At 43.0% G+C, this 13,481-nt stretch overlaps 1 protein-coding gene across 3 annotated transcripts in view; it reads right to left on the reverse strand.

Moving 5' to 3' along the window:
- Window positions 1–13,481, reverse strand: part of FCHO2 (FCH and mu domain containing endocytic adaptor 2) — a 103,144-nt gene that overhangs the window by 4,705 nt on the left and 84,958 nt on the right. For all 3 annotated transcript variants that reach the window (XM_040986179.1, XM_040986181.1, XM_040986180.1), the window contains 6 exons: window positions 12,297–12,426; window positions 7,607–7,718; window positions 4,482–4,637; window positions 3,992–4,124; window positions 2,967–3,166; window positions 1,965–2,029 (listed from right to left, as the gene is read on the reverse strand). In XM_040986179.1, the coding sequence (XP_040842113.1) occupies window positions 1,965–2,029; window positions 2,967–3,166; window positions 3,992–4,124; window positions 4,482–4,637; window positions 7,607–7,718; window positions 12,297–12,426 (796 nt within the window). The remainder of the gene's footprint in view (window positions 1–1,964; window positions 2,030–2,966; window positions 3,167–3,991; window positions 4,125–4,481; window positions 4,638–7,606; window positions 7,719–12,296; window positions 12,427–13,481) is intronic.

Below are 13,481 nucleotides of genomic sequence, written 5' to 3' on the forward strand. Positions count from 1 at the left end.
AATTATTTGTATTCATTTGAAACACAAAGTGACAAAGAATGTGGGAAAAGACACACAGAGGGATGGCATGTCCCCTGGCTCATTCCCCATATGCCTCTAAGAGCCTGGCGGGACCGCAGCCAGGAGTCGTCCAGGGCTTCATCCTGGTTCCCCCAGGAGTGCCAGGAACCCACTTGGCAAGTACTTGCTTGAGCCATCTTCCCTACTGTCTCACAGGGTGTGCACTGGCAAGAAGCTGGACTGGAAGCAGAAGAGCCGTAGCAAAACCACAGCAACTGCTAACAGTTCTGCTAGTGTCCTGCCAGGGACCAAGAGGGGCCAGGCCATCCTGGAAATGCACCCATCTCGGAATCACTCCCTTTTCCTGTTCCAGGTATACAGCCATAACCAGATTCTACTTGGAGCATTTTGGATATTTTATCCAGCAAAGCCGCACGGATCAGACTGTCCACCTGCTCAGACACACTCATTCTCTGATACGTGAACAACAGTAGGAAACTTACAGCATCTGCTTGGAATCTTGCGTCTTATTTTTCAAAGAACAAATCCTTTCATGAGGGGGGGTGAAAGGGATGAACCCCTATGTTTATAAATCTGTATCATGGGAAAACAAATTTAAAAAAATTCCATTCATGGAAACTGTTTACTAAATAAGTAAGAAGTACTTATTAGCTGGGTGCAAATAAATTCCCTCTTCTTGGCTAACTCAGTGCAAGCAGAACTTCTGTTGTACTTGCAGTTTCTTCTTTTTTTTTTTTTTTAAGATTTATTTATTTTTAATTGGAAAGTCAGATATACAGAGAGGAGGAGAGGCAGAGAAGATTTTCCATCCACTGATTCACTCCCCAAGTGGCCACAACGGCCGGTGCTGCACCAATTCAAAGCCAGGAGCCAGGAACCTTCTCCAGGTCTCCCACGCAGGTGCAGGGTCCCAGGGCTTTGGGCTGTCCTCGACTGCTTTCCCGGGCCACAGGCAGGAGCTGGATGGGAAGTGGAGCTGCGGGGATTAGCCGTGCCAGGCCCTGTACGTGCAGCTTCAACTAGCCATCTTTATTTGGCTCTCCCAAAGGCATCCACAGCTGGGAACAAAGCCCAGGACAGGAAGACTCGGCTGAGGACAGGAACCCTCGGAGCATCAAACAGGCCAAACAGAATCACCGATGAGCCTGACTGCCTCACCCAGAAGTCGGACCAGCGCGTGTAAACGAGCAGCTAATGCTGGCATGTTCATGGTCTCTCACAAATACGCACCACATCACACTCTAGTCAAAACAGCTGAGACAGAAAAGTTGGGAAAATCCTGAAAAGCTGAAATAATTCGACCCAGCAGATTAATTGGAGGTTAATGAGGATTTCCAAAGGAGGCATGGTTTCTCTTTGATGGGTCTGAGGGTGAAGATGCGATTGTTCCCGGGGCTGTAGGGAGAGCTGGGGGGACACCAGTTGCCTGAGCAGACTTCCCTGGCACTGTCCATGCCAGCAGACGCTCCTCATGGGGAGGGGACACAGAATGAAGGCTCTAGACGGCTGCTCTCCCAGGAAAATGACCAGTAAATGTTCTTAAACAGTAGAGAGTAGGTAAGGAGGCTTTTTAGAGCCCAGACGCTTCTAAATGGTTTGGGGGAAAGTCATGTAGACCTCGTTATTACAATGAATTAAATTATGCTGATATGTTCATTTAAATTTAAGTATCTTCTCTTAGGTTTAGCATGTAAACAGATGTGATATTTACAAAGTTACAGCAAAACTGCCCCCTTTGTTTTAATCAGAGAAAGCAGACTCAGTCTACAGGGACGAACTGTTCAGACTCACACTTGGTCTGTCCTTATCTAAGGCATTAACTTCCACCTAGTGGTCACATCTGGAACTGAAGGCATGAAATTCCGGAGAAAACCAACACAAGCCTTTAAAGAACTCCAATCCCAGTTACATTCAACTACAAATACAACAGCATGCTTTCTTACCTCCATTTTCTGATTTGTCTGAAATCCCAGACAATTTCCAAAAGGCCTTCATTTGCTCCGCATTCCTGTAATAGGAACACATACCTCAGGTGTGTAGGTGCAGCACTTCATACGTGAATGGACACTCACTCAACGAATCCATTTAAAATACTTCCAGGACAGAAACCGTAACACTGTGCCTACTATGCTTTCTTTAAGCAGCATTAGCAGGCGAAAATGCCCTTGTATAATAAATGTGGCACATGTTTCACACTTAATTACCAATTATCCTCATTTCTACTGGTCAAGAAAAGGAACAAGGTTAAGTACCCTCACTAGTTACCACACAGTTTTTGAACAGCGAAGCAGAAATACTTGTAAGACTGGTTGGATTCTACATGAATAGTAACAGAGCAGAGAGAGCTAATTAAGAGATAGGGTTACTTCACACTTTATTTAAACACTAATTAGACAGTTGTTTAAATAAAGCCAAATGCCTTATTCAACCCTGTGAAAATGATTCTTTAAGGACACAGGATTGTCCCCCAACAGCCACAACAGTCAGAGCTGGGATGGCCAAAAGCCAGGAGCAGAAACTCAATCTTGGCGTTCCATGGGAGTGACTTGGCCCCAGAACCCGAGCCACCACCTCACTGCTTCCCAGTGCACTCCTGGCAGGAGGCTGGCATCAGCATGCTCCCACCCAGGCATGCCAAACAACCACGGGTCCTCAGCTTGCAAAATAATCACCACATTTCCTTTTAAAGCAAATGAAAAATAGAAAGGTTAGCAATTGGTCTAACATCGCCGTGGGATCGTTCAGTTTGGGTGGTACTTAGCAGAAAGGCTATCTTGTTTAATTTTGGATTGAATCTTCCGTGGCTTGACTAGTAAGATGAACACTCTTTTACAGCCCACTTTTATGGGAAAACACATTAAAGCGTTTAAATCTGATAAGACCAACAGTAGTTCTGAAGAATGTAACAGCAATTCAACAAGAATTCAGAAATACACTTAATGTACCATCCTGCAGCGGGCAGGGACTGCATGTTGGTGACGCCCCCATCCACGGGAACCACCACTTGTATGCTGGAAAGCACGCTGGGCGCTGCCATCGCTTCTGGGTTGTACTTGTAATCCACCCTCAGATCTGTGGTGTTGGCGCTACACTTCCAGTAGGTTGCAAGGTTCAGGGGAGTAGACTGGATGCCGTTTGAGGAGACCTTTAAAGAGAGTTAAGACAACTGTGTGGTCTGCCAGGGAAACAAGCCGTGTCAGTAACACAGATGCCTGAATGTAAGAGCCCAGAAAGCCAAAGCCATCTGAGGACCGGCCTCCCACTGGCAAGCAGAGCAGAGGGCCTCCACCTTCAGCGTTCAATCACATGACACCAGCACAGGGTGCGACTCCTTCCAGTCCTCCAGGTTCCTGCTCAAACAGCTCCTCCCAAGAACGCCCTTCCCAAGGATCCTGCTTCAACTTATTTATCCAGAGACTGTTATATTTTTCCACTTTCTTATTTTGAATACTCTTCTATTATTTACCCTAGCTTTGAAAGTTAAGTTGCATATACATTTTTAAACTCACGACCTTAGTGTATCAGTTTTTCAACTGAATCTGCTGAATTTCCCAGGAACCAATCATCCGTAAGTGGTAACAGTTTCAGTTCCTCTTCTCCAGTATTTATTACTGCTTATTTTATTCTCTATGTAGCCACTGGCTAATATATCCAGGAACTATATGTCCATAGGAGTCATGAAGTCTTTGCTATCCTTGACCTTAACTGCTTTAGGTATTTCAGTATTACAACTGCTGCTGCTGGTCTTTCAACTTCAGGACAAACCCAAGAGTCTATGTTTACCCAGTATTACAGTCAGGAAGAAAATGGTAAAATTTCCCCAAGCCAGGAAACTCTACTGATGTATTAACACACTATCTGATTCTGACATCACCTTTGCGTTTCTTGAATGAGCCTCATTTAGTCACAGCATATTCAGTGAATGACATACTGATGTTTCCTGTGAGGGTCGTGACGAGATGACACTTACCTGATACTTTAGTACATCCACGTTGTAATAAGCAGCAGCTGGATTTTGCTCTGAAAGCTTCTTGAGGTAGACAGTAACAGCTTGCATGTTCATCCAAAAATCTTTTGCATTAGAATCACATTGCGATGGATCACTACACATGTAAGAAATATTTTTGTTATTTTTCCATTCATCCTTATTCTTTTCCTCTATGTGATAATATGATGATGTAGGAAAGACGTGCAGAAATGAACCAAAAGGTGGAATGAGGGGAAACTGGGAACTAGAAGATAAAGAAACGGAACACAACAGAAGCCTGTCTGAAAGATGACAAGATGGAGAGATGGAAATGCATAGAAAAACAAAAAAATCACCCAGACCGCCAAACAGAACATGAAAGACAGAAGAAGTTGCTTGACAGTAATAAGTAATTCTGGTATTTTACTCAAACTGAACACCACGGTTTCAAACAAGATGGAAACATCAACCATCAAAACAAACATCTACAGACCTGAAGACCAGCTGTGTGTTTGGAAGGATCTGCTCAAGTCGGCTGATGTTCTTCACCCTGAAGCACAGCACAGCTGGAGACGGGTTGCCAGTGAAGACCTTAATGATCCCACTTGGAAACGATATCGTCATGTCACCGGTGATCTTCACAATACACCTGAAATTGGGAGATAAGATGTCTAAACCTTCATTTTTTGGTTTCTAAAGGTGCAGACATACGCATGTTCCCGTTATCATAATTATGGATGAATTACTTCTTTATTATAAACAATGATTTGCTATGAAAGGACATACTCACTCAGCCTCATCTTTTCCAAACCCAAACGCAAGCACACAGCTACCAGCCCGCTCTCCTCCGGCTGACCGCTCACACCCTCCAGCACTGCGTGTCTTGCACGGATGCCCGCCTTGCATCTTCCATCATCCCCTCCTTCTCTGAAACTCGTGCAGCAGGCTACCTCACTCACTACAACCCACTCCTCTTCACGTCCTTAAAGTTGGACACTCAACCTCATGGCCAGGAAGCATCTCCCATTTCTCCCACCACACTTTTTAAGACCAAGCTCTTCAGCCCGTTACATCCAGTGATCCCATCTTTCAACCTGCCTCTGTGACACCATGTTACTTCCACAAATCTCAATTTCACATTCCCTACTCATCACTTCCTCTAGATGTAACCCATCCTGCTGCCTCTTCAACAGTTCTCCAACCTATACAAATCCCTGTACTCCACAGGTCTCCCATGTTTTTCACTCAGCTTCACCCACTCTTTCATATCCTCATTTCCACCTCTCTCTGAACTTCCTGGCCCGTCAGTAGACACCCTTCCTCCATGAACCCTGCCTTGGCCTTCTTTTACTGACTCTACTTGCTAGGACACACAGAATCCTGGTCAAATCCTGTTCCCCACTTACATCTACACAGCTAAGCTTGGCTAGGGAGAAATAGAAGCACATAGCTAAAACTCTCCAAGGGCCCCAATGCTGACGATCCTGGCACTCCTATCACGTTAGTCTACTTGCTCTTCTGCCCTTCCATATTCGTCCCTTCCTCCTCGACATGCAATATCCTTTCAGCTACTCTCAGCACATGGTGTGCTCTTAATCTTACTGAAGTCAAGTCAGAAAAGATCACTCTCACTGTTCTGAATATCACCTGATACTCTTACCTCCTGCCTTCCCTCCTATTTATATATGACCAGTTTCTTCATCCTAGGCCAATCTCACCAATTCAGCCCTGCGTTCACTTCCTTTTATATAAGGAAGCCCAGTGTTTCATGCAGCTGCATCTTCTTTTCTGCAAGTTCCATGTTTCCCACAAATACCTCACCTTCCACAGCATACAGGCATGCTACAACATATTCATCATTTAAAAAATTTAAAAAATTTGAACCCTCCTGTTTGTCACCCTGTTACCATTCCATTTCTTTGATCACACAGAGAGTAAAGCATTCTAAGACAGCTGCCCACATGTATTCTTTGCAAGCACAGGTGTCCAGCTTTGGGTTCCCCGCTGCTCCTGAACTCCCTCCAGGCACCCCTTCATCTCTACTAAGCTGCTGAAGCTGATCAATCACTTCCACATTGTCAATGAGCCGATACATCATCATATACCGCACAGCTTCCTTCATAAAATGATTTATTCACTTAGTTTCTGGACATTATCCTATTGATTCTCTCCTCACCTCTTGCAGCTTGCTCTCTCAAAACCCTTGATGAGCCAGCCATCCTTGTCTTCCTGTTTTCTGAACACTGTCAGCTGTCTTTAATGTATTCCTTAATGTCTCTAAGCATTATATAGAATGACTGTCAAATATTTTATCTGTAGCCTAGACTAAACCCCCTGAACTCCAGAATCATGTGCCCAACTATCTATGCAATACACCTCATCTCCACAAACCAAGCGTTCTACTCTCTTGGCAAATTCTGACAACTATTATCTAAATAGTGATTCACTGCATCATGACATTTAAGCCAACAAAGTGCCACATATATCATGGTGATACATTAAGCTATAGCATCCAGATACAGATGACCTACCAATGGATTTCCTAGAACATACTGCCATCGTTAAGCAATGCATGACTGTATACTTCTAATCTCATGACTACTCACACCTCCTTTGCTAATACCCTTAGACGATCCACATTCATCTCCTAGTTGCACTTCTGAATTAAACCCTATAACTCTATTTCTCTCTCTGCAGCTACTGTGGCTCCCTCTGGAATAGCCAGAGCAGTCCATTTAACAATGCAAGTAATCTTATCACGCCTCTATGCACAGCCTCTACTGGCTTCTCAACTTACTAAAAATAATGCCCAAACTCTTCATTTGGGTCTACCACGCTAATCTTGCTACCTCTGGACTCATCTTTGATTATTCTTTCCCTAACTTACTTGTACTCAGTTACAGGGGTCTTATTGCTGTTTCTTGAAAATGCCAAGCACATTTTTTACCTTAGTCTCTTAATCTCAAAATGATTATTATCATGCCATTCAAACTACTAGCCCCCTACTTTCTTGCTCTAAACTGCTATCCTGGCTTAGCTTCCTATCAATATTCAATACCTTCTCTGATGATTTAGTTTCTCTCACTGCCATCTAAGCTCAGGAGAGCATTGTTTTATTCACTAAAGTACCATCAGCACATACAACAGTGTCTTACATAAAGTGAATGCTCAAATATTTCATGAATGAATATATGTTAAATAAATAATACATAGCAAAAGTAGAGGCATCTGCCCCAACACACTGTTCTCTTCAGCCAAGTGGTTATACTGACTCAACTTATACGGGCACTCTGAGTCTCTCTTGGAAATATCTCACTTCAGAGCTTCCTCCTTATCAAGGTCAGATGCCACCTGCTCCCCAGAAACCACCAATGTGTCATAACAGCTGTAAGGTTTGGGCAAGAATGCAAATAACCTGGAGGAAAAGCCATCACTACCAAACATGGCAATTTTTTATTTGCTAGGTTAGCCTTACACAACTATATTCAATAGCAAAAAGTAAATAAATAAGAGAATACTCTAATCAACAAATAATCAAACTCAAAACTGAAATTTACCTCTAGCGTCCCCCCATCCCAAGAACACACACACACACACACACATATTTTAAAAACTAACTTGGTAGGATCTGCTCCTTTAAAGTAGGCATTAACAGATTCTGTAAGGGCGACTGCCACAGGTAAGGTGTCCTGGTTTCCGAGGCTGACAGGGCTGGGACCCCGCGACACTCCTAGAATACATACAATTCATCTGTTAAATCCTTCAGAAGGATGCATGTTAAATAACAAGACAGACTCATAATGTTAGAGTACCACAAATGACCCCAGCACTGGTTTCAGTGACGCCCCAAATACAAATCTGGAGGTTAAAAAATAAGCAAAAACACATTAGAACATAACGTAAAGAACAGAAAAAACACTGGGAAGACTTTTCTTTTATATGGAAAAATACAGACTTGTTAAGGAACACCAGAAGAAAAAAGTCCTTCCCTTGAAGACCTGAAAACACTAAAACACAGCTATAGTACTTCTCAAATAGCAAATTCTTTCAAGTTCTAGGGCTTTAAGCGACAAGTTTTTATTTATTTCTACCTATGTGATAAGGCTCCATGCTCTACATATAATTATTATTGCTATTACTATTCTCTAACCCCCTCCTTTCTGTGATATTTAATGTTGCATTCTCACAGTGCACTTCCTCCATAAATACCATTAACAAGATCTTATGAAATTCTGACAAGAGGTTCGTTCAGATAAGACATCTTTAGTCAAATCATATAGAGACCGCTGTTTTTATTTAAAGCATAAAAAAACACAAATCAATTTAACTCCAGAAGGAGTTCACTTTGTTTTTATTCTAAAAAAGACCATCTCCCCAGAACAGTGCAAGATCTGTCTTCACTAATGCACTCTGTTATGTCTTTAAAAAAAAAAAAGGAAAAGCAGATCATTTACTATATTGATATAATTTTGTAAGATAAGTTAGACGTTTGATATAATTATTAATTATTACTTAGAGATAGCCTAAGTCAACATGCATAGTTGAAATTCGAATGCATGCTTTTCTTACATATATCTTACAAGATGTTAACAGTGATCAAACACTTTTATTTTTGGACACAATATCCAATAGTGAAAGTCTGAGTTACTTGAGACACCAGGAGTATGAATTCCAATCAAAATCAGTGCTGGCTTTCTCTGCTTCCCAACCAAACCCGAGGCCCCACAAAAAAACCAGAAAAATACATTTTGGTAGCTTTAGAGGATATGTCCTGAACTGCAGAAATACTTCTTAGAAAGTTCTGCATACTTAGAAAAATAACTAGGCAGTCAAAACCATATAGAGCGCAGATCTGCTGCTGCCTTCTATACACCGTCAGGACGAGCAGAGACCATGAAGAGCTTAAACTGCAGCTGAAAGCAAGAGCTCAGAAACATGAAAATTATGCACAAAATCACAACAGCCACTGTTCACTGAACACTAACAGGAGCCTGTGCTAAGCACACATGAAGACTCTGGAATCCTTTTCATCCTAAGTGCTAGCCTTGCCAACCAACAGCATGCTTGCTGGGGGAGATGAACTGGAAGAAGGAACGGACATGAAGATAAGACTGGGGTAGTGTTTACGACTCGGATCGGGGCATGGAAACTTTTTGATTTTACCCTTCAGGTATGAAACACCATTATCATCATTTAAAAAAATATTGTTAGCTTTTTGCTTTTTTGTTTGCTTAGTAACATTCTTTTTTTTTTTTTTAAGATTTATTTTTATTATTTTTTCATTGGAAAGGCGGATATACAGAGAGGAGAGACAGAGAGGAAGATCTTCCGTCTGATGATTCACTCCCCAAGTGAGCACAATGGTCGATGCTTTGCCGATCCGAAGCCAGGAGCCTCTTCCGGGTCTCCCACGCGGGTGCAGGGTCCCAAAGCTTTGGGCCGTCCTTGACTACTTTCCCAGGCCACAAGCAGGGAGCTGGAAGGGAAGCGGGGCTGCCGGGATTAGAACTGGCGCCCATATGGGATCCCAGGCGTGCAAGGCAAGGACCTTAACCACTGCGCCACCGCGCCGGGCCCTAGTAACATCATTCTTAACACAAGTAGGTTCCTAGATTGAGTAGGAAAATGAACGCTGGCACGAGTCAAGCCTGGAACAGGTGCATGGGTTCACCAAGGACCAGCTGTGACATTAAGGAAACAAAGCAGCATGGCCCAGTGAGTGAAGACACCACCTGCAGTGCCAGCACCGCGTGGGCCCCAGTGTCCGTCCTGCATTGGCCAAGTGCTGGCCACTGTGGCCATCTGGGGAGTGAACCAGCAGATGGATGATACTTCCTGCCTTGCAAATAAACAAGCAGATTTTTAAACAAAAAGTAGACTATGTAGAAAACCACTGATAGCAAATTTGTGCACCAGACAAATTCTACTGTCTAAATGAGCTGAAGCAACTCTTTCATTTCTGATAAATTGGTATAAACCAAAAGATCACTGGAAATCATAATTTCCAGGAGAAAATTCCCCTGTCAATTTTTACTGTAGCAAAATACACATAGCATACACATTGTCACGTTTGTCTTTTTTGAACATCCAGTTCAGAGAAATCAAACACTTCCCTTGATGTGTGTCACCACCCTCCATCGCTACAATAAAAACTGAAGCTGCGCCCATAAACAGCGACCCTTCAGAGCCCCTCCCGCCCACGTCACCGTCCCCTCCCCACTTTCTGTCTGTGACTGCTCTCCATACCTCTACAAGGGGAAGTATATAGGATTTGATTCAGCATATCAAGGTTTATTCAGCCTATGTCAAAACTATCTTCCTTTTTAAGGCTCAAAAAAAAAGTGTTCCACCGTACACATTCAGTCTTTCATAGCTTAACCACGGGGACGGGTACTGAGAAATGCATCATTAGGCAAACATCACAGATGCGTAGTCATACGATTGTAGATGGTGCAGTCTCCTACACACCTGGGCTGTATGGCACATAAAGCATATGATGCAATGAAGAGATGCAGTAAACAGGAGGTGAAAAGAAGCTGAACAATAAAAAAAAAACACAGTAGCTGCAAAACACAGTCATATAGTTTTTATTATCATCGACTGCATATAATTTTATGTGCTATACTTTTATAAAGCTGCCAATACAGTAAGATGAGGCTTAGGCCAGCATTATTACCATCCCGTGTCTGGTAATGATGTTACAGTCACCAGGCTTCAGGAACCCTTCAGTTCCTTTATGACCTTGTGACACCCGAGTCATACCCATGGCTTGTCACGCCTGCACGGCGATCTGCTCGTCCATTCATCTGTCAGTGGACACAAGGGTTGTCTCTCTCTTTGGTTACCGTGAATAGTGCTGTTATGAACATAGGGGGACAAACATCTCTTTGAGACCCTGCCTTTAATTCTTTGGATTTTATGCCCAAAGTGGAACGGCAGGACATGAGCTTTTTTATCTTAAGGAATGGTCACTGTGTCTCCACAGTTGCTGCAATCATTTTTCATTCCCTCTCACACTGCAAAGATTCCAAATTCTCCATATCCTCATTAACACCCATTTTAGAATCATCTCTTTTTTAAATTAAGGAAAAGCGTATCTATTGAAACGCAAAAAAACACAATTTTTTCTGAATGATCTATATAAATGGATATTTATACACAGCCAAGGATAATATTCATTACTGTTTTGATTCTACACATAACAATAAAGAAATTTTAAAATTGGGTATTCTTACCAATGATCAAATTTGGGCTTTTAAGATGAGAATCCCTGAAATTGTTTCCCTGGCACCTTCTCGTCAGAGCTGTACCCTTGGATAAGCTTACCCGGGGGCTACGGGCGCCTCCCTCACAATGAGTAGACACTCAGACTTCCTCTGAGCTCTCTAGTACGATCAAGAGGCCAACCCCAACCTCCTGCTGCCCCCTGCCGCTAACTCAGCTCACGGTCTGGCTCTGACAGCTTCAGTTAGGACTGATGCTTCTTAACGCTTAAGGAAAGAGAACAGGAAAACTACAGAAAACGCAGATAGAGTTGTTATAGTTGGAGATCTGATGTCAATGAATCCAGCACAGAAATGACACAATCAGTACAGAACTGAGATGGTTACTGTTACTCTTGGCTTCTCAGACACCATACACTGCTGAGAAAGGAAAAGCTAGGGGACAAGTATTTTACACACACTTCCAGAGCATTAGTCAACACACACCTGCTCCTGATACAATACCTGGTGATGTCTCACAGTACTTTTCAATTTCAGAGAGTGTCCCAATGAAATTATCATCTTCTATTATATTTAAACACAATAAAATATTTCAGGAAAAGAAAATATTTTCAACAAACAAGAAGAATCACAAATATAAATGTAATCAGCTGAATAAACATCAGATAAATAAAGTGAACTGTTCAGGTAGCTTTAAGAAACCATTGTTACTCAGCATACACATTGCTATTACCTACTTCTAGTTCTCCCAATATCAGCAACAGCTCAAACAATCAAAAAATTTGTTTCAAACCAATCAAAGTTAACTTAGGGGGCAGGCACCTGACTTAGCAAGAAACACCTGAGGACCTGCGTTCAAATTCCACCTCAGTCCAGCTCTGGACTCAAGCTTCCACTACTGAGACGCTGGACGGACACGGTGATGGTGCGAATACTTAAGCTCCTACCACCCTCACAACAGACCTGTACTTTTTTATATGTACAATATATGTACAAATATAATGCACACATACATATATATGCATATACAACCTGGCCATCCTTTGTATGCTAAATGTAACAGCTAACGCGTGATAACCACTTACCTACTGTTGGAGTATTGCCAGCACTCAATGAAGCAGATGATGAAATAGAGGAAGAACTTTCTGCCCGGGCTAAGGGAGCGGCAGGAGGTGGGCTGGTGCTGGAAGTCACAGGTGGACTGAATGGCCTAGGCTTAAAAACAAAAAGGGACTTAGCAAACTGTTGAATCAATTCCTAACACTTGTCAGAGAAGATTTATCTGAACACATCAAAAACCAAACTGGGTTTCTTGTAACTGAAAATTAGGGATACCATAAGTCAAATAATATATTAAAAGTGAAAAAGCGATTTTAAAATGATGCTGTCTAGATGGTCTTTGGGTAAAGAAGATTTTCTGTATTTTGAGAAAGCTTAGGATAGACTCTGGAGCGGAAGCAGTGGCTCAGCAGGTGAGGAGGTCCCTTGGGACCTCTGCATCCCACACTGGCAGGCCTGGGATCGAGCCCCACCTCTAATTCTGGTCCGGCTTTCTGCTGACGTGCCTGGCAAGCAGAACATCGATGACCTAAACACTGTACTCTTGTCACCCATGCAGGACCACTGGGTGAAGCTGCGGTCTTCTGGTTCGGCTTAGCTCAGCCCCGGATGTAGGGGCCATTTTGGGAGTGAGACAGCAGACAGCAAATGCCTGTCTCCCTCTCTCAGTCACTCTGCTTTTCAACTAGGAAACAAACAAAACTTAGAAAGACTCTGAGCTAAGTCACTGGTTTACCGTCTACCTTACTATCTATCTACAAACATGAGAATATTCCTCTGCACTCCTGCCAGCAATCAACCAAAGAAAGAAAAATAAAAACATTTAAAATAATCTAGCTGGGCCCGGTGCGGTGGCGCAAGTGGTTAAGGTCCTCGCCTTGCACGCCCCAGGATCCCATATGGGCGCCGGTTCTAATCCCGGCAGCCCCACTACCCTTCCAGCTGCCTGCCTGTGGCCCGGGAAAGCAGTCGAGGAAGGCCCAAAGCTTTGGGACCCTGCACCCACGTGGGAGACCCGGAAGAGGCTCCTGGCTTTGGATCGGCATAGCATCAGCCATTGCGCTCACTTGGGGAGTGAATCATCGGACGGAAGATCTTCCTCTCTGTCTCTCCTCTCTGTATATCCGCCTTTCCAATGAAAAAATAATAAAAATAAATCTTTAAAAAAAATAATCTAGCTAACTTTATAGATTTCTATTTTTTACTTTCCT

The sequence above is a fragment of the Ochotona curzoniae genome, unplaced genomic scaffold (genome assembly GCF_017591425.1).
Source record: "Ochotona curzoniae isolate NIBS_2020 unplaced genomic scaffold, NIBS_Ocur_1.0 contig_4501, whole genome shotgun sequence".
NCBI lineage: Eukaryota > Metazoa > Chordata > Mammalia > Lagomorpha > Ochotonidae > Ochotona > Ochotona curzoniae.